At 38.5% G+C, this 20960-nt stretch overlaps 1 protein-coding gene across 4 annotated transcripts; it reads right to left on the bottom strand.

Annotated features, from left to right (window-relative positions):
- Window positions 1-26: 26 nt before the first annotated feature.
- On the bottom strand, window positions 27-20952 carry FASTKD1 (FAST kinase domains 1). Of its 4 annotated transcripts, none has more exons than XR_011141926.1 (19): window positions 20830-20952; window positions 20105-20178; window positions 18965-19106; window positions 18133-18265; window positions 17513-17699; window positions 16088-16592; window positions 15434-15502; window positions 14303-14428; window positions 12751-13149; window positions 11829-11939; window positions 10486-10617; window positions 8991-9480; window positions 7264-7378; window positions 6416-6544; window positions 5505-5636; window positions 4224-4337; window positions 3796-3965; window positions 3194-3308; window positions 27-2193 (listed from the first exon to the last, which is right to left on the bottom strand). XR_011141926.1 is itself a non-coding variant. In XM_009665865.2 (19 exons), exons 6-19 carry the CDS (start codon window positions 16420-16422, stop codon window positions 2104-2106), a joined length of 2499 nt encoding a protein of 832 aa, XP_009664160.2. In that variant the 5' UTR covers window positions 16423-16592; window positions 17513-17699; window positions 18133-18265; window positions 18965-19106; window positions 20105-20178; window positions 20830-20952; the 3' UTR covers window positions 27-2103. The 4 variants fall into 4 exon arrangements, 3 of the variants coding, with proteins under 3 accessions (XP_009664160.2, XP_009664177.2, XP_009664170.2); XM_009665865.2 differs by having other exon boundaries at window positions 3796-3937; XM_009665882.2 differs by having other exon boundaries at window positions 3796-3937; window positions 17513-17609.
- Between the last annotated feature and the right edge of the window lie 8 nt (window positions 20953-20960).

Below are 20960 nucleotides of genomic sequence, written 5' to 3'. Positions count from 1 at the left end.
AATTTAGCAAGAAAATGACTGCAAAGTAATAAAAGTAGCACATTTTATTAAAATGCTTTTACATATTGCTTTTTCAAGATAGATGCACTTTCTGAATCCACGCAGCACGTTTTAATCATCTTTCCAGTTGTGAATATTCAAAACTTCATCCATACATATTTTAGACATATCTGGCTCGGCACAAAGTGATTGCTTGACCCCTGAAAAGCAGCTCAATCACACAACCATCCATCACTGATCACTTCAACTGCAGCCACTGCTACCTTCCTTATGCTCCACAGTTGCTACTTCAAGCCCATCTGTACAGAAGCAGGATCATGCAAGAGACAATTCTGACCTCTAGACCATGTTCTGAGATCCTACGTGCACGATTGTCTTCTTCATTTTACCCAAAATATAATGAGCTTTTTATGTGCTGTGCCTCCACTGCCATCTCCTCAAAGCACTCTTCTACAACTGACAACCCTCTTGCAGCCCATGTCAATTTGATCAGAAGCATCATCACCATAAGATGATAACCATCTGCCACAGCTTCTTCATAGTCATCCAACAAATGTGAGGACTGCCTTGGTAGGAAAATACCCTGCAACTTCTGTTAGTTCTGTCGGTTTTTTTCTGGCTTCTCACCAGTGAGTTGATTCAGATTCAGTCAATAGAAAATATTTTCTATTACTGGCTAGCTAAAAAAAAAAAATCAATCAAAACAAGCGACAGCCAAGTGCATGATGATCAATTCAGAGATATAGTCACTTACCTCTGCCAAGTTTCAAGGCAGATGGCATTTCAAGGAATGCTTACTGCTTCTATTAAAATGGCAAAAAAAACCATATAGGCATTATGCGTGTGAAAGAGATAGGCACAGCTAGTGGTCATCATGAGGTAATAGAAACTGTAGTCACAACATGACTGCTTCTGAAAATGAGCCAATTTACCACAGTATACTCTATAATGAACATTCTCCTGGCTGTTCCACTTCTTCCTTCTACATCCCTTTATCTTAAGCTTCCTGATACAAACCTTGGCTCAGTGTCATCACAGGAAGCCCTGCAACTGGGAGACAGTTTTGAGATATGAGGAAAAAAACCTGCTATGTTTCACCCCCAGTAACCAAGGTAGTATTTATCACTCTCAGACTTGTCTTGATTCTTGGTTTCAATTTTCAGCCTAATTTTGCTCTTCAGTACACCGTCCTATTTATAGAACAGGCATGTCAGATCTTTTACTTCTATTAACAACAGGCTAGTCCAACGCATACTGCTGCACTAGCAAGTTTCATGAAGTATCAGCCCCTAGTGAGCACATATGTCTGACATCAGGATTATTTCTTCCTTGTCTTATTTAATACCCTTCAATTATATCAATCTTTCCCTAGTTGTGTTCTTTTCAAGTTGCATTTAACGGGAGTACAGGGTGTTTCAAGAGTCAGGGTGGCTGCCAGACCTCTGGGACTAATCTACCTTTTGGGTATGCAGAGATGTTCCTGAAAGCTCCAGCTGTTTTCTTTTGCATATGCCACATCACAGGGTAGGGAAAGCAAGCAGCTGGAGGCTCCTTACCACCCCCCCCATTATAATCACCCACACTATATTGGTTGTGGAAGATGGCAACAGAATGGCTGCAGTAACAGTTCTATTCTTAGTAAACCTCCATTTCAGTTTCTTGGTTTCACAGTACAGAGATGATGTGCTTTGCCCCTATTGCTCGTTTTGTCACGTGCTGAAGGGCAGATAATTTCCAGTATATCTGCTGCCTTCTCTCCCATAGTTATAGTATTTCAAACTTTTTGTTTGGATAGGTGTATATCTGGTCAAGTCTCCATGTTGTTTATTTAAGAGATAATAATGTCATTTTATGGAAGCATTGTCACAGACTCACGTACTTAAACTACAGCTTCCAGATAACGAGAGATTTTAAGCATCCTTATTACATTTTTATGGCGCGTTGTGACCTGCCCTTTGCAATCCCTAACAAACTTAGGATTATATATCTTAATATCTGCTGTCCCTTGGCAAGCCTTGGTCCAGCTGACTCACAAATAAAGAGATTTTGGAAAATATGTATTTCAGGGTTACAAGAAGTTTAACTGATTACATGTCTTCAGCATCACTGTGTTTCATATAGATGCTTTTTCAGATATTCCAGCTGTGCATCTTTTGTTGATAAAACCATAGAATTCCATTCAAAATGAGGAATCTGCAAGACAAAGTCATACAAACTTAATGTTATTGTTGTCTGATATAAGGCCCACAACATTTTACAGCTGAGAAAGGGCTCTCTGATACCTATCATTCTCCACTTTTAAGATATTTTATCATCTGTGTCCCTTCTAAAAGCTAGACTTACTCTAATACTGAAAAGATTAGCTTCTCTCCCTGATCATTTTTTTCATTTAAATATGGTCAGTTGGCTTCCAAAAAGCTGTAATAGTTGCAGAGATGCAAAGCAGATACCCATGCAACACAAGCTGTGACAACCCCATTACACCCTCTCCACCTGAGGTACTTTGAAACCCAAATTGAGAGAAAAATCCCAGGTCACTATAGCCTTGTCATGTTAATCAGGGTACCAAAGTGGAAATCGTGTATCAGTAGCATACCATTTCCTGTCAGGGGATATGAGGAAGGATGTTTATCCTGTTGAAAAAACAAACTTAGGCCTACAGAAGAATTCTAATTAAAACTACAGTAGGTGACACAGTAACTACATATATAGGAGATTACTACTTTATTGTGCCTCCATTACCTGGCATATCTACACTGGAGGGTGGGAAATAACTCTGGCCATTACGTGTCTTCCCTGTCACAGTAGTATCACTTTAGCAGACAGACAGCATCCATCTCGCAGCTGCCATAAATGGCTCTGTAGCAGTCAATGTAAATGTATATGTACCATTTTTTCCAGCGTAGAAACCGTTCAGTGAATTGAACTGAAATTCCTGCTTCTCCGTTTCTCCTTTACTCAGGCTATGTGGAGGTTGCTAGTATGCTACAATAAGGTAAGTCTAAGATATCTGACTTCAATTTTGCTGTAGCTGCCTTTAGTGAAGGTGCAAGTGAAGGTACAAAAATTGCTCTTGCCCAGTAGTTGCTTTTAACTACTAGAAGAAAACTATCTTTAAGAAGCTGTTGCAAGTGTATAAATTTGCACTGTCTACACAAGTCCCTAAGGACACAATACATTGGTGACTCCTCACCTGAATTACCCGGTACCCCAACATTTCCAGGTGTCGTTTTTTCACTGCAGATTCTCCTTTCATGTGACATGAATCCTTGCTAAAAGCTTTTGGATCAAGAAATTCCAAGGCAATTCTGCAAACAACAAAACTCTGTTTTACTTTCAGGTTTTCCCTGAACATCAAAAAATGGTATTTCTATCTCAGTATTGGTAGTTGCAGTCAGACTATTAGTAGATAAACCTCACAATTCACAGAAAAAGAAAAATTAAACCACCCACTGAAACTAGATAAGGTATTTCCCCCTCACAATTATCTAGAGATGCTTGAACTTCACATGGTTTAGAAAACCACTTCCTTCTTGTTTTTGTGTATGGTTCAAACAGCAAAACCAGCCTAACTGGCATTTTCAAGGCATACATTTGAAAAGGTGGGAGGAAAATGGTATTCCCGTCTCATGAAACAGAGATTTCAAGAAGGCCTGTCTGCACTAGGGAGGCTAAACCTCATAAAGGCTTTGGAAAAAGAAACAGAAAAATAAGTAGCCTACAGGTTGCAACAATGACTTAGGATACAAGCATCGACAACCTGGTCTATATTGGAAAGAGCTAACATATACTAACCTCTGCGCGCCTGGTGGTAGAGACTTTCTTCCTGCATCCTTGAAGTCATGTCTCAAATGTACTCCCTCCAAATCACCCAGAGGTATATTCTCAGCCGTATAGGAAAGAGGCCTTTTATTTTTATCCAGAATGCATTCAAGATCTGTGAGAAAACATAACACTCCAGTATGCTGATAAAAAAGAAAATGAATATGATCTGTATAGTATTTAATTTTATAAAAAAAAAAAGTAATAATGAAATTAGAGATACCCAACATTTTTTGTTGTATTATGCAGAACTTTAAAATACTGTATTTTATACAAATTGCCAAAATTTCTTATTTGTGATACCCTGTGGCATTGTAATCTGCATCCTCAGAGGCATTCTAACCTTAGCGGTAATGGTACCAGAAGTATCTGTAACAATCCTTAGAAGGTTAACTGCTCACCTATTTCATAGTAGTATGGTGTGAGAACAGACATTCTTGCGTAATGGCTTCCTCCTAAGATCTCTGCCAGCATTCTGTGAACATGCTGTCGCAGTGAATTTATTCTTCTACTGCCTACAGAGAGTAAATAAAGAGTTCATATATCAACACTTCCACAGCTGAAGTTCTGAAATAGAAATTTGTGACATTTTTGACAGCCAGCCTACTAGATTAAAGCTTTTCCACAGATAGCGATGTTATTCGATCACAAATCGAGAGACCATGCGATCATCTTTGGGATGGAAAGTGGCAGATGCCCACTAAGCACAAATTGCGAGGTATTTAAGGTGTTAGGAAAGGACAGAAGAGGAAAGGAGAGCAAATTTTGCTCAGCTACACTCACATAAATCCCGACTTTCCATCCCAGGATTTTTTCCCATTCACATATCACAAAAAACACTATTTTCAGGTTTCACCTGTTGGATTTTGTTTGCTTGTAAACATGCTTAGATTGTTAAATGCGTATTTAGTTATTGTGCATTAGTTATTACAGGCATACCACAATATCTGCCACTTCTTTATCTGCTGCAGACTGTTTCATACATTGCTCTGCAAACCATCTTCAGTCTCATAGATCAAGTGGCTGAGTCTGATGGAGAGCAAAGCAGTTCTCCCCCGTAAGAATTAACGGAGGAGATGCTGGGCTCACGGCAGCCGGATTTTCTGAATAGGTCACTGTTCTGAAAGATCTCTGCTACTTCACCCGTGAGGCTGAACACTTGACCATTAGCCTATTTCTCTGTCCGTCAGCCTTTGATGGATCTTGATTCTTCTGAGGAAGATGACAACGAGTTCAAAAGAACACAACAAGAATGTTCACACTGAGAGATTTAAGTCAAGCATTCAGTCTCATAAATGAAGTAGGGATCAAAGTGACCTATTCTGAAAACACCGCACCTCATCCAGTTGACAGTTCTGATAATCCTGTTCCTGCCTCTCCATTCTCCATGCCATACATACTGTCCTTGTGTATTTAAATTGCGAGTATTTCTTATGTAGAAATATCCTGCCCTTAACATTAATTCTCATGGGAAAAATTGCTTTACTCTCTGTCATATTACAGTGTAGAGTTGCACTTTTCAGGAACACATCCTTGATGGATAGTGGCATATGTCCTCCTGAGCTGCTACTGTGCACTAGTCTGAGTATTACAGCCTGAGCACAAATGAAGTGCCTAGCAGACTGCTGTAACAAGACTACTACTGGTAATGAGGGCAGCTTTTCCTCTCCTGAGTTACTTACCTTTGAACAAGACATGCTGGCAATAGCGTTCATGAAACCAAGGGATGTGAAACTCTGGGCATTCCAGACAGACTGCTCTGTTCAATTTCATGAGGCACGAGCGGACCTTCTGTTTTGAGGTATCAGACAGGACTGAGTTAAACAAAATAAGAAGGTGTGAGCTGAAATGTGGAAAACCCAATACACTGGACAACATTGCTACCTCTGAATTCTTTACTAGACTAGACTAGAATTCTTTTATAGCCATCTCTATACTATGGTATTTATAAAGTTTATGCTGCAGAATCTTAAAAAGAATCTCAAAATCCCTTAGGGAAAAGAGAGAAATGCCAGTTTTGCTCAATGTTAAGAACCAACAGAAAGACAGAAGAAAGCAGCAATTTAAACTGTCTTCTATCATTTATCTGGCAACAGTGCGTTGATAGCAAACAACATACAGGTGGAGAGGAAGGCAACCAAAATTTGAAAGGAACACTCAGTCGCCTGCTTATAGAGAAAGGAGACTGGTGGGACTCATCTGTTGCAGACAAGAATCCCCCATTATTTCTTGAGCTTTGGTCTGTGACTTTTTCTGGTAATATTACTACAGCCAGGTAATTTTATTTCCAATAATAACTGAAGAGTTTTTAAATAGAATGCAGTAAATTGACTATAATATTAATTTTGAATGGGCTTCTCTCATCTGAAAACAACATCTGTAACATATGTTAGTATTTTTAAAACAAAGCATAAGTTTTTGTCTATTGCTTCTCTTTTAGCACTCAAATAATGACCAGATTATACAGAGGGGTCTTCCCAGGAGATTATTTATTTAAAGAGTAATTCTACTTCTCAAGTCACATATATGTCCACAACTTCATTTTTATGCTAAGTACTACATAATTAAATCCATCAGAGAGCTAGATACCTACCTTGAAGCTGAGCATCCAGTTTACTTAGGAAAGATACATTAAATATCATCTTTATCAGAAATGAAGGAAAATAACCAGCCACTGCCAAAGCATGACCAAGCAGCACCAAGTGGTGAGTTTCAAAACAACCTTAAAAAACCAAACACAAGTACATATTAACAAATGATGTGAACTTGAAAGGACTTGCAATGCTCCCCCCATTCCCCACAACTCATCCAAGTTTCTTTCTTAATATACTAAATGAACATAGAGAACTTTGGTTTATAGTGTAAAACTACAGCCAGATGGAGGAGCACCTTTGCACAACTGCACCAAGGTGTAAGGTAACCCTTCCCAGTTCTTGCAGGAGGAAATGAGTTAGTCTTTTAAAAAAAAAAAAAAAAAAAAGACAACCCCACAATATTTCAGTAGCAAGTAAATTTTCACACAGTTCTCTGAGGCTGTATCGTCAGCCAAAACAATTTTGAATCTCTGTACATTTTCCTCCACTACCTCAACATTTCTTTGTGATCGACCATAAAACGCTGTTCCCAAATGATAATTCCCTGGGGAACACTGCAACAATTATTTCCAATGACAGCATATCAATTAATCCGAATTTTCACTTTCTTTATATTACAGTTCAAGATACCTTGCTAGTCCCCTATCAACAGCAATTTTAGAGGATGAAATGAAGTTTGAAAACCCAAGAGAAACACACTGAATCTTGCAGAACAGTAGTGGTAACATACAAATGCATTTTTTTCCTTGGCTTAAAAAAAGTGCCATTCTACTCCCATTTTTGTCAGTACAAATGATATCTTTCAGTGTTTATTTGGTGTCACCGTACCACTGGCTAATGCACTTACTCAAGTTAGAGCTAAGAGGCTGGATGCAATTCTCAAAGAACTCTTCATTGGCAGGAGGGTCATAGTTCAGAATAGAGAAAAGGTAGAGAATAAAATATATTTCAAAGGGATGGATCTGCAAAAAGAGACACCCTAAATTAAGCCACTGCAAAATATTCTAATATTACTTTACAATAGAAAGGGTGTTATAAGTCACTCAAAACTGGGAGACTTAAGACTAGATGAGCTAATTTTAATATTCGTTTTATTTCTCAGCTTTTCCTGGACAAAAATATTTTTAAAGAATGCACAAATCATTAAAACTGCAGACACTGCCAAAAATTAAAATGCTTGATGCAGAAGATCCAAGTGTTACTGTATACTTAGATTTTAACAAGCTCTTAACAAGCTTTCCCATCAAGGGCTCTCAAGGAAACTAAATTGTCATAGGCTACAATAGAAGGTCTTCTATATAAATAGCAGATTAAAATGAAGGAAAAAGTATAAAGAAAATACAGTAATTTTGACCACAGAGACAAACTGGTGGGAGATCCCCATAAGAACAGGTGCTGTAAAAACATATACCATGTGATGTGACTTTTGTAAAAAAAACAAAAAATGATTTAAGCATGGCCAAATATAAAGCTGAATGCCAAGGATTATGGTCGACCTTCTAACACTGAGTGACTGAATAATAAAATAAGAAAGGAAAATTAAAAAGAAGAAAGTCAGTAAGTGCAAAATAACGTATACGGAAGAAAAACTGCCTTGAGTGTACCCAGACAGTGATGAACTCCAAATTAGCTACACTGAAGAAAACTTTTAGAAACACTGTGAATTGTTCTCTGAAATAGATTAATTTAAAGCTCAGAAGAAATCCCTAGCATTTAGTGTGTGTTTTTCTTTATTAGGAAAGCAACAGAGAATAGAAAAAGAACTATCCTCGTACCATGCTGTCTTTCCCTTAAACACATATAGCTGTGGAGAGGGCAAACACATCTCTTCATATAAACTGATACCCAGTGAAATTTTCAGACCACAGATTAAGGAACAGAACAAAACCCTTTAAACAAACCATTATTACTTTGTAAAAAAATCACTGCCACTGCATTCTGTTTTGTAAAGGCTTAAAAAAATCAATCTCAAAAAAAAAAAAACCACAGAGGACAGATCCATTAGCAGCTATACTATTAAACAGGATTATCCAGAGGCAACATTTAGTCCAGAAAATCTCAGCACTACTGGGAAGCTGTTCCAAGGAAAGGATCTCAATACCTGTACTTCATTTGTCCTTGCTACCAACTTGTTCTTACCTTTGTCAAAGCCAGGATTCTGAACTGGAATGACTTTTGCTCCAATATAGGAGGACCACTATAAGCTGCGTCCTTCATGGAAAAGTAGGAGGCAGCTACAATGATTTAGACGTTATTCTACTTCTAAAACTGCAGCCAAACCCAAATCTATATTTTAAACAATACTTTCATTCTATTAATACAAAACTGCTACACATAAAACTATTACAAGTGAGCTGAAAAGGTGACTTATGTATACTATCTACAAAAATAACGTTCTACATTTCAGCAAAATCCTCTCTCTCACTTAAAACGGTGGGTTCAAGACAATAAAACCCTCTACTTAAAAGCATTAAAGTCAATGGACTTCTGGGGCTTGAATGCTATTCCATTTGCTACCAACCTGGCCTTTTATTGAATAACTTATACAGTAGATCGAAAGAAAAACTGTAATACCTTGTCTATATTTTGAACAGTCACAGAAGCTATTCTGTCAAGTAACGAAGCAGAGCAGCAGTTTGTTTTTATGAGAAAAAAGGAAAACTGTAACACATTTGCCCATGTTATTTGGTCTATCAAGCGCTGACATGTAGCCATAGTTTCCTCACTGAGGACTTCTTCAAACCATTCTCCATTCACATATGTAAGTTCTTCCAACAGAAGATCTAAGTTGTCAGCTTTCTGAAGCCTCTGAAATCCATAGTCATTTACTTTCTGTAGAAGCTTAGCACATAGCTCTGAAGTGTTTTTTTGCCAGTGTAACTGGTCATAATGATTCCATTTGACAAGAGCTGTAGCAATGCAATTCAAATGAGGGAGCCTGCACTGAGGCAGAACTGCAGTTGCTTTGTTTATAATGATTTCCTCCTCTTGAAAGGAAGGAAGCATGGCCAGAACACGAATTATTGCAGCAATGTCAGCAGGTATGACACTAGATTTTAAAAAACTGGAAGAGACAGAAATAAAAGCAGAACATCAGTACTGACCAAGTGCAAACGTTCACAAAAAGCATATAAATGATGCACATGAAAATTCTATTTGAAAAGTTAAAGCTGCACATCATCCCAAACATGTAAGATGTAGAAAATTAATGACATAGTAGAAGTTCACACAGATGCTGTCTACCAGCTTTTGTTATTCTGAGATTATTTTTTTTCCTTCTAATCAATTCAAATTTGAAAAGGTAAGATGACAGGCAGCATCTTAGTCAGCTGGTGAGGCTTCAAGTGCTACTGATGAAACACAGAAGTCCTTAATGAGGGCAGATACTGAATCTTTGGGTTTCTAGGACCCGGATAATTTCAGCGATTAGCAAATGAACTTTTTCTCTGCAGGAGACCTGGATGCTGCCTCAGGAACACAAAGGCATCGTCAACAAAAAAAGATGTCCAGCCAGAGGACTGCACTCCTACAGAGCGGTGGAGCGGTGGAAGCAGTCGTGGCAGATCTCTTCTCCTGTGACTCCTGAGATGGCTTCCTCTCTATGTGGCAACTGTGCAACCGGAGGCCTAACCTGAAAGTTCTTCAGTCAAAAGGAGAGTACTTCTGCTCTGTACTTTCAGTTGTTCTGACCTCAGCATCCTTACTGCACATTTATCATCACTTGTTCCTTCAAACATCAAAGTCGTTAACACCTATCCTCCCTATAAAGTAACGATCAAAATTACCTGTTGAATGTCATTATATTGCAATGGGAAATGAATCTATTTGAAAAGATACCACATTTATTAGCTGATACTACTAGGTCTACAGCCAAGACCACAACCATGTCCTATTCTCTGGTTTATGTTTAATAGAATCAAACTGTTTTAACAGTTTGTTACTTCTTCGTATTTTATGAAAGCAAAACAATACAATTTAACACCTCTGCTTGTTATTTAAAATATTAAGCAGAAAAGCGTTTAAAACTTACACTAAACGGGCAATTACTTTTCCAAGAAGACATGCTTACCCAAGTAGCAACTTTTTTAGCTTGTCAAACAGCTCCAGATCGTGGCAATGCAGCAATACCAAGTACTGTGTTAACTTTACCAACTGTAATATGCTACAGTTATCCAAATGTTTGTGCAGAATAGAAGCCATTCTGAATACAAACAGAGAAAGATGATGCTATTATACTAATGTGGAAGACATTACAAAGCGCAATACCTCACAGGAAGAAGAGGTATGCCACAGTGCATGGTACCTAAGTGGAGGGCTGCATACACCCTGGGCCCCTCTCCATCCCAGTCATTTTGATGGTATTCTGCGTAGACACAGCAGCCTCTCTCTGCTTTGTGAATTGCAGGATTAAAGCCTTCATCACAGCAAAACAGCTGCTCCACTCTAATAATTTCTGATGCAGATTTTACAATTTGTTAAATTTAGATCATCAGAATGACTGAAGCAAGACCTGCAATGCAATACACTAGAACAGTATCACCACCTTCAGCACAACTGCACTCACTTATAAGGTAACAGTAGTGCTGCTATGGCTATGTTGGTCTAAAGCTGCAAGTCAGGGCTAGATTTATAGGAAGAGGTAATATTTTCTCTTAGACCTTCTTCAACCAGTGAGGTTCAAGGAGAAAAAGCATGAATTCACGCGATCTTCCCATGAACACTACACTGCTCCTTTTTTTCCAAGGATCTGTTTGGCTCATACAACTACATTCAATCTGGAGTAGTTGCTCACAAACTGCAGTTAATCCTACTGCAGCTGTGACATATCTGATGACAGTCTTCCAGGCCCAAAACCTCAACTGCTTTTCCCTTCATTGCGTCAAAGATATTACCTCTCCCTATAAACCGTGCTCAGTTAACAATTGCAGGAAATCTGGCCCCAATTCTTACTTAAAGGTGCAATTCTTAATAGTTTAAAATAGGGCATGATAGCTTCGGAAGAAACAATTCACAATAATAATAGGATCTGCTAGATAGGACACATTCTCTGCAACTTACTACATTCTCATTTGTCTCATTAGTTAACAACGATTTCAGTGAAATGTTAGAGGCTGTGTTTACTCAAATAGGATCACATATTTGTAAATAAGCTAAGAACTATACTATACTATCCTGGCGAGATAGAATTGCCTTTCTGTGACAATTCCTGAATTGCCCCAAATACTTTTGGTCAGATGTGATAGTCTAAAGTCTGTAATAGCTAATTATATATAAAGCGTCTGCATTTGTCTATGAGAAACAGAACTACCTACCCCTCCACCACCAATTTATTGGATATTATATAGTTTTCCATAGTAAATGGAAGTAGTTTTCCTAGAGAATACAATTTTCTACTAGTATCAAAAAAATTACTTTCGGAGTAGATGAGAATTTCTACATTTCATTTTCTGCATCGTCTTTAGTATTACCAATACTTGATGACTGCTAAATCCTTCTGCCATGGCCACTGCAGTAACTAGCAACCTAAAGAGGAAAAGAAAAGATACGTTTTCGAAAGAAAAACTGTCAAAAATTTGCAGCAAACATTGTAGCAATTATATTTGTCTAGAAAAGGAGGAAAAGTACCAACATAACTACTTAAGGAAATTTGGGAAAACGGAGTCCCCCAAACTAGAGACCTTTGTTCTGTGTACCCTTCTTCTGAACAACAATTTGTATGGGACAGATAAGAAGATGAAAATGCGTAAGATCAGTACACGTTGCTCTGATGCTAAAAAACAGTGAATCAAACACTTCTGCAGGTAGACAAAAGCAGGGAAGATACTCTTAAGACACTGAACAATTCACCATCAATCAACAGGCTACATGTAACAGAATCACAGATGAGCTGAACTGGTTCTGGGAAAAATAAGGCTAATGACTTCTGCCTCACATTTACTTTTACTAAAAAAAAAAAAAAAAAAAAAAAAAAAGGAAAAGCTTATGGAACTATTTAAGGCAAAACCAATACAGGCTTGCATAACTGAATGTGCCAGTATATTCACATCTCTAACAGGGAGCTAATGCTTATGCAGAAAAGTCTGAAAATATGACTAATCATAACTACTACAGTCAATTCAGCCTAAAACTGCAGACTGCCCCCCAAAATAGTTTTGAAAGGCCCATGACTGATACCATCCCAGAAGAGTATTTTCTATATGGTACAAGGAAAAACATGCGGAGTTAGAGCTGCAGCTCAGTACTATCTATGCTCTAGTTGCTTACTGAATGCTGAAGGGTTCTCTGTAAGAGCAGGTATAAATCATAAATAAAATAAAAATGTTACTAAATTTACCTTTCTCTTACCTTGGGTCCTGCCATAGGCCCAAGGGTAAAAAACAATTTTGTAAAAGTTTCGGGATCGTTATAATCATCTATAGATTCAGACAGCAGCTGTTTAGCAACCAAGCGGAATTCAGCACTGTCAAAACCAAGCTGCTCATACAGTCCAAAAATAAGATTAATATTGTGTATATCAAGACGGCAGGCACTTTTAAGGAAAATCTTGTTGCATTTTTCCAGCAATGGATGATATGCCAGTTTAACGTTTTGAAGAAACAGTGTTATTCTTTTGGCATAGTTGAAGTAGACTTCATCCTCTTCCTCCAAGAGCTGTTCAGCCTTCTGTAGTAATCGATCTCGAAAACTCTGTGAGATAACATCAGATATGCTGATCATCAAAACTGACAAGATCCTAAAAAAAGAGAAGGTTTCACACTTACACATTGAACATTTTAAGCATTAGGTTTTAGATTTCTTAAATAAACTAGCCAAAGCAGGAATATTAGTCAGGGTGTTGCCGACTTCCGTCTTAAGAGGAATTTTAAGCCCGATGTAGAAAATACAGCTGAACAAAAAGCATTTGTCCTGCTGAAGCCAAAAGTCTGCTTTCAGTGAACTTCTAAAGCAATAAGGATTTTGCTACTATTACTTACAAAGTTTTATGTGATGAAAGTGGTTGCCTGAGGCAAGTCCCTGATTCAAATTTGTGAAAAGGTCTTTCATGTGCAGTGGAAACTAAAACTAAAGAAAACTTGGAACAATTCTCAAGAGACCAAAAGGAGAGACGAATCACCATCATTCTTGAAGAAAACTTCCTTTCCTAAGGGGCCAATGGGGAATAACTGAGGACCAGAAGGGCAGTCAGTTCTGCAAAGAAATGCAGTCCCATTTAACGACTATTTCATAAGCAGGTTCCTCAGACATACAGAAAAGATTGTTGGGACTGACGGTGCCGTTTAAAGCAGAAAAGGACAGCAGCCTATGCTATAATGGCCCAGGGAGAATAGAGGCAAGAAAAAAAAAAGCTTGGAACTTTTGCACTGGGGCCTGGTTTTAAGTAATTTTGTATGAGGGCAACACATTAAACATTAGCAAGAGCACTGATAAATTCAATTTGATAAAAGAAATGCTTTGAAGATAAATAAAAATAACATTTCTTTGAGATTGTTTACTGCTATTCACAGTAGTAAACTAAATCCAGCTCAGGGCAGGGAAACTATCAATCTCATGGAAGAAAGACAACTGGTAGATCAGTAGCACCTAAATTCTCAGAAAAGCCCATGTAAAATTTAGAATCAGGACAAAGTAGTATCTGATGTTTTTCCCACTGTAAGTATAACATTACCTTTAAATACGTTCTTAAATTGATTATACAGAAGTTCTTCCCAAAATAAGTGGGAAAACGCATTCACCTGAGCGAACTTGTCCTTGAAAATCAGTACCCTTATACAAATCACCTCTCTCCCACAAACCCCAAACTGAAGAGCAGCAACCTTCAGTTGAGAAAAGGCAAAATGTTTAGTGAGCACAGCCCAGTAATTATGACACGTTGCTTCTCCACTTACCTTATATCCTGTATAGAATCCAGTTTCATGTCCACAATATGAGCTATTCTGCCAATTAGGGGACTAAAATTCATGTGCTGCTTGTATAAACACAGTGCAAATTTAGACAGAGCTGGCAGACTAAGTCTGTTAAGGTATCAAATAAAGACAGATAGAATGTTTACCTTTTAATTTTAGTGAACAACTAAAGGTAAAAATCTAATACAACAAATATATAACAGATAAGATTATATTCGAATTACAAAAAACAGAAACAAAGTATCAAAGCATTTCCTATTTGGTCACACGTCAGTGATACTTTATGGACTTTGCCAAAATAAACTGTAATCTACAAAGCCATACTTAAAACACCTAGGAATTTTATACCAAAGCATATTGTGTGTACAGAACTTTCCAAAAAGCAGAAGTTCTTTGGTTTAGCCAGATCACTGTAAGGATGTCTATAATGATCGTCTTCTCGAGTAGTAAATTGTGAAATAGCTAAAAAGAATGTGAGCATTTTATTATGTGAATGTAATTTTGTGTTCAGACTAGATTGAATTTATTTACTTGTCAAGATGCCTCAGCTGTTAAGCTGGGAAAGGCAATTCTGCGATACTGGTGACAAAACTGATACTAGCACCTGATGTCAAGCAGAGATTACAGAGATTACAATATCAAAAGCAAAAAAAGTGTACAACGGGAAAAGGCTGAGGTTTTAATATATATATTTTTTTACTAAAATTAACATGAGTCAGGGGTTCTAATTACCATTTAGGAGTAGGACGCCAAGCACTACCAAGCACTAAGATAAAATCGTAAATGTTAGAACTTCCAACTTATTTTAAACACATACATCTATACAGATAATGTATTTCAAATCCTTAAAGCGTCAGTCCTCCATTGTTGCACTATCCAAACATCTTCTTGAATATCTGTGCCCTAAATGCCATGAATACTCAAAGCATTTATCTTAAAAAAAAAAAAAAAACCTTCTAAAACCCTTCAGAAATACAACTGACATTTAAAATACTAACGAAATTTTTAAAACCTCTGGTAAATGCTCTTTGAGAACACTTGTGCAGCCTCATGTAAAGCAAACTAAACTTGCAATTTATACCTTTCAAAAAAGGATAGCAGCACAGTACTTGCCTTTCTAATCTTTTCCACGCTTCTGTCACCAGCACTTCTGCTAGAGAATCATGGTCTTCAACATCCAGCCTTCAGAACAGTCAAAGACATAACAGTTTAAAAGTTTGCCTCTGAAGTTATAAAGAAATCGTGTAAGAGATAAATGTTCTCCTATTATATATCATACTGTTCTACATTTCTATTGCTCCCTCCGTCCAAACACATGTACCTAAGAACAGATTATAATCTGTTCTTGTATTAATAATCTAATCCCCACTGAGACTGCAAAACATTAATTCTGTTTTGTGTTTTGTATCTGGAAAACCGAGGCACAGGAAGTTAGGCAAGTTGTCTGTGTCACAGTCAGAGTACTGAAGCTCAGAGAGGACAATCTGCTTATGGTCTGAATTTTGACTACAAAATGATCCTCTGGTTTTTATCAGATACAAAACGTATAGTTATAAGAGGACAGCATGTTAGCAGGGGAGTTAGGCCTGTAACATTTTCAGTGAAAAGTTTTCCAATCTTAGAAATGCATCAGCAGTAAAGTTGTTAGCAGAAAACATATTTATGAAATATTGTACTGAATAAGAGGTTTTAAATGGTGTATTTTTGAAGTATTTTGTTGGATCGACTTTCGATACATGACATGGAATTCAACATAATCCTGCTTACCTCAGAACACTGTATAGGGTGTTCACCACGACCTCATTTTCCATACGTTCTACCTTGTTTTCTGCCAAAATGCGAAGAGTAAGAAACTGCGAGTGATTTCTTATATAGTTGCTTGTCCTTAAAGGAAGGGGCCTCTTCTTTTGTAATTGCCACAGCACGTTCAGTGCACTTCCCACATGTTTTTCAGAAAGTCTGGCCTTGTTCCTTCCAATGAGACTGAACACTTCGTCTTCATGGGTGCAGCTATTTATCTGGCTCAGAAGCAGGTCATTGCTCAGAGTTCGAGCTTGGCAATGTCTTAGCGTAAATAAGCAAACCTGCCTCAAACAAAGCATTTTGTTATGCCTACCAGCTGTCTTTAAGGTGTCCAGACAGATTCTTCTCTCACTTTTCACAGTAAACTATGTTGTTACAAACAATAAAGTCGGGCATCTGAAAAACAGAAGCTCTTTTTTCTTGCATCCTGTATAGTCACGGTATTAAGAAGAATTTGGTTCTAATGTACCTGTAATGAGATTGAATGAAGGCAGTTTAATACAGTCATAACTATTAGCTAAAAATCAGTGTCTCTACTTTTTAATCCTCTGAGTCAGCGTAAGCTTGAAAAGAACCTAAAACTTTAATTCTTCTTAGAGATGCTCCTAACAATGAAAACTTAAATGCTCAGGTGCACTGAGAAAACTTAGTCCGTTCAGCGAGTTTTCAAATTTAGAAATCTTCCTTTAAAAGGAGTATGTGCTGTCAAGCTAATACTCAGAAGACAAAGCTGAGGCAGGCAGTTCATGACTAAATCGGGCAAGGCGCTCTCTTTTTCACAACCTGGGCTCTGGCAACTGCCAGGAAATACAACTGCTGGCTGTAAAAGGAAGTGATCCAGCAAGAGCTCCTGAGCTGACATCCCTGGGCTACTGTGGCCTTACGTGGGGGGTACAGTCCATAACGATGGCAACTGTTCCCCGTCTATAAGCCTCTTCTAGAACTTCCTTTCCTCTCTGTTTTTGTTAGTACGTGGTCTATGTCCTGTAAACACATGAATATTTCAGTACATGCCTTCTAGTCAGGAAGGCTGGCCATCTCTGTAGTATCGGTTGTCGATCAGTCACAACACCTCAGCCGAAATCACCCACAGTGCAAAAGAAAAGCAATCTCATTCCCCAAATGGTAGCGGAAGTCTTATCTATTGAAATTAGGTAAGCACTAATTTGTTTCCTTAATATATCCTCCGGTGTGCGTACAATGCTAACAACTATGGATTCTACAACTTACAGAATGGGTTCCAAGCTGCAGCAAACAAAACCGCTAGTGGTAAATGTCATGGTACACCAAAAAAATCCCACCAAATTCCCTCATCTTAGAGGTCATGAAAAAAGTTAGAACTTTTGCTTTAGGGGATATAATCACTAAAAACAAAAATGATCAATATACCTTATTCCCATCAGCAGACTTGAATGTTCTTCAACTGTACGCGTGATTCCATCTCCATAACATACGAAGACGAGGCCAGCAGCATACAGCAGGTCTACTAAGAAAAAGCCTTCTCAGCTGAGCAGTTTACGTAACGCATTAAACTCATTCCACAAGACTGGATTCAAATGCATTTGTTTTTAATTACCTAGTTTAAAGAGATAAAAGATTACATTTTCCCTCTAATGCCATGATAGTGAAGGACAGCTTGAAAAACAGCACAACTTTTTTTAACTTACTGCATGACCATTTCTGGAGTCTGAGTTGCAAATGAACAGATTTTTTTCTTATCCTGTTTTAGAGAACAACTAAGGAAGCATCAGATAAATACCTTTAAAAGAATTCTGACACATGTAAACCTGCTTTTAAGATTTCATGTGCTGTAATATAGAACATTAAAGCAAAGGCTTTTTATCACAGTATTTTTGCGCTGTTGAATGTTCCTCTATTTTTATATGTCCATTTGATGGTAGGAAAACTACAATATTCATTGATGTTTACTCCCCACAGCAAGCTAGGCTGCTAAAAGTCAGGATGAAGGTAGATACTGGAAGAGAATATAAAAATTCACACTCTCACACCTTCCTGTAAGCTGAGGTAACATGTCCATTGCCTTTTTCATGCTGCATAGTCCTCATATCCCTCTTCCTCATGACTGGGAACTGGGATGTCTATGTAAAATGACCTGTAGGATGTTTCCAAATGTTTCTCTTTCTGGAAGGTATTTAGAAGATCCAAATCATTTATCACAAACTTTTACGAGATTGTAAGCTGTAATTAATTCTAATACTATCACTTAAAAAGCAAGACAATAGGAAATAGCATTTGTTTTTAAACTTAGAAATACACAGATTAAGAAGAGTAAATCTATGCATCTATTCAGAGAACTACGTCTAAAGTGTTCTATAGCCCATGCAAAACACATACCAAAAGGACAAGAAACTTTTAAAAATTATTTCATAACAGATGAAGCGTCAGAAGCATTTTCTGGGTCGTCTTACAAACGGCAGCGAGCCAGCAAATCCTCCACGAAGGAGCAAGTCCGTGAGGCGCACTGGGGCGGCGCTCCTGGGGACTGTGCCCCAGCTGCGGGGTCCTCCTTGGTCCTGCGGAGGCGGCAGGAGACTGCCGAGGGGGCCCGCGCCTGGGACTGGCAGGGAAAGGCTGCCTCGGCTTTCTGAGCAGCCTGTGCACCCCATGAACTGCTATGAGAGAGCAAGAGGCCTTCTCTTAAACCCCTCTAAGTGAATGTTACTGAAACAGCAAAGTCCACTATTTTTATATAACATATAGAGAGAGAGAGAGAGAGAGAGAGAGAGAGATTCTAAGGAAACAAAGGAATCAATGTTGTTTGTGCAACTTTTAAGAATTCCCTACACCCTCGCAATATAATTTGAGAAGTCCCTAACTTACATTTCCACAAGACCCCTGCTTCATTCACGCCACAGATGGATACTGCTCGCTTGAAAGAACAGCGTCATTTAATGTCCATATTTGACGTCTCTGCGCTGCTATATACTGCATGTATACCCCTAGACAGAGCACTTCCCATGAGCTGTCAGGGAATGTAAGGAGAAAGGAAAAGTCCAGCAAGTTAGACCTTCCAAAGGAAATAAAGACAAATGATAACAGCTTACATGGTCATACTAATTAAAATTAACAAAGAAAACCACATTTTACATATTCTGAGGCAAGAAAAGTCATCTTTCTAGAAAAAACACAAAGGGACTTAAGTTCAAGAACAGTGAAGTTCAAGAGTTTGACTTCACCGTACTGGAATATTTATTTTATTTGTACACTTTTCTATGCTTTGCCAAAAAAAATGTTAAAAATGTGTAAGCTCTGGAACACAAATCTAACATGTTATAACATGTATATACTGTATACATAATAGCTCCAGAACATCTTTCTGGACCTTTTCTCACCACCATTAATAACAACTAAGAATGTTTAACAACCGTGATGCAGTCATTCCATTACCAACTGATATAATACAGTCACAATGTCATATTCATCATGCTTATTTATTCCTCCAGCTTTCTGTAACGTTTTCTCCGACTGTTATCACTCTATCTGAAATCACAACCAACATTATTACCACGACCAACTTTTTATTGGATTGACTAGCTATTTTGCAGTTGTCTATCCAAAGTTTAGTTTTGGCATTTTATCTGGTTTTGATCATCGGTACATCTCACTCATCTATTGTACACTTAAGAAAACTAAAAAATAGCTCCTTTTTTACTTATTATAGAGGTGTAGCGTTTTAGAAAACCTGTACGCAAAATCTGTCACTAGAACAGCTTCTGTATGCTTCTGCTGGTAAATCCAGACTGCCTTAGTTACAAAGTCTATACAGGCATGGGAGTAACTGGGAAAGACCTAAACCCTGACAGATGAGCAAAGTGGTGGCACTTACCTTTTTTAAAGAATCTCAGGCCTTGTTCCAACTCACATAAGACCTCAAGGAATGTGACTTCCCACTTTTAGAGGAAAACTATGCTACATTTGTTTGAAGGAGACTTCTGTAAGTAGTGTGGATCTTTCACTTACCACAAGATGATCGAGTTTTTCCTGTTGTCTTGTCAAACACATTTGGGAGAAATCTGGAATTCAATTAATAATGCCTAAAACAAATAAAAATGTTAGTTAAAACTACCTCAAATAAGTCCGATCTACAGGGGAAGAAAACAAGATTTATCTAAGCATTTTGTGATGAAGCACGTGTGATTTATTAAATAAAACTCTGGCCACCAACAGCGTCTGGGTTTCAGAACTCCCAGCGGCCAGTCCCTCAGCACTTTGTTTTTATGCAGAGATTTGCAAGGAGCAAACCTGCCTGCCTGCTTCCTCGAAGGTTATTTGGCTTGTCAGCAGCTGGGCTCCCCCAGTCTCCTGTTATGCAGGGCTGCTCACCCCCGGTACGCACTGCTCTGAATTTAAAACTTTAAGAGTAGGCATGGACTCCCAGGTAAGTCTGACTTAATTTTTCAGGTGTTCACACCTTAATGCCATATCAGAAACTTTAAGGTCCCTATTTCTGAAATGAATTCAAATTACCTTCGCACGGTAATACACGCTCACAGGATAAAATTGTCAGGAACCTTCTCGTATCCCCCTTGCTCTAAATTCCCCTTGCAGCTCTAGGCTGCCCCTCGCTGGGTGTCTCTCGCAGTAACCCCTCCGCTCCCAGGCCTTCCCCGTTCAGACCGCTCGCTGAGCCGTACGGCGGCCCAGAACCACTCGCAAACGCACCTGGCAGGAAAATACTCGCTTACCTAGAGAGGGGCGGCGGGGCCGGGCGCCCGCTGCAGCCCCTTCCTCCGGCGGCGGCCGGCAGCCCCCGGGGCGGCGGGACGGGACGGGACGGGACGGCCGGTGCGGCGGCGGCGGCGGCGGCGGCGGCGGC

Source organism: Struthio camelus, chromosome 6, assembly GCF_040807025.1.
Source record: "Struthio camelus isolate bStrCam1 chromosome 6, bStrCam1.hap1, whole genome shotgun sequence".
Classification (NCBI taxonomy): Eukaryota; Metazoa; Chordata; class Aves; order Struthioniformes; family Struthionidae; genus Struthio; species Struthio camelus.
This window is presented reverse-complemented; position numbering and strand designations above follow the sequence as displayed.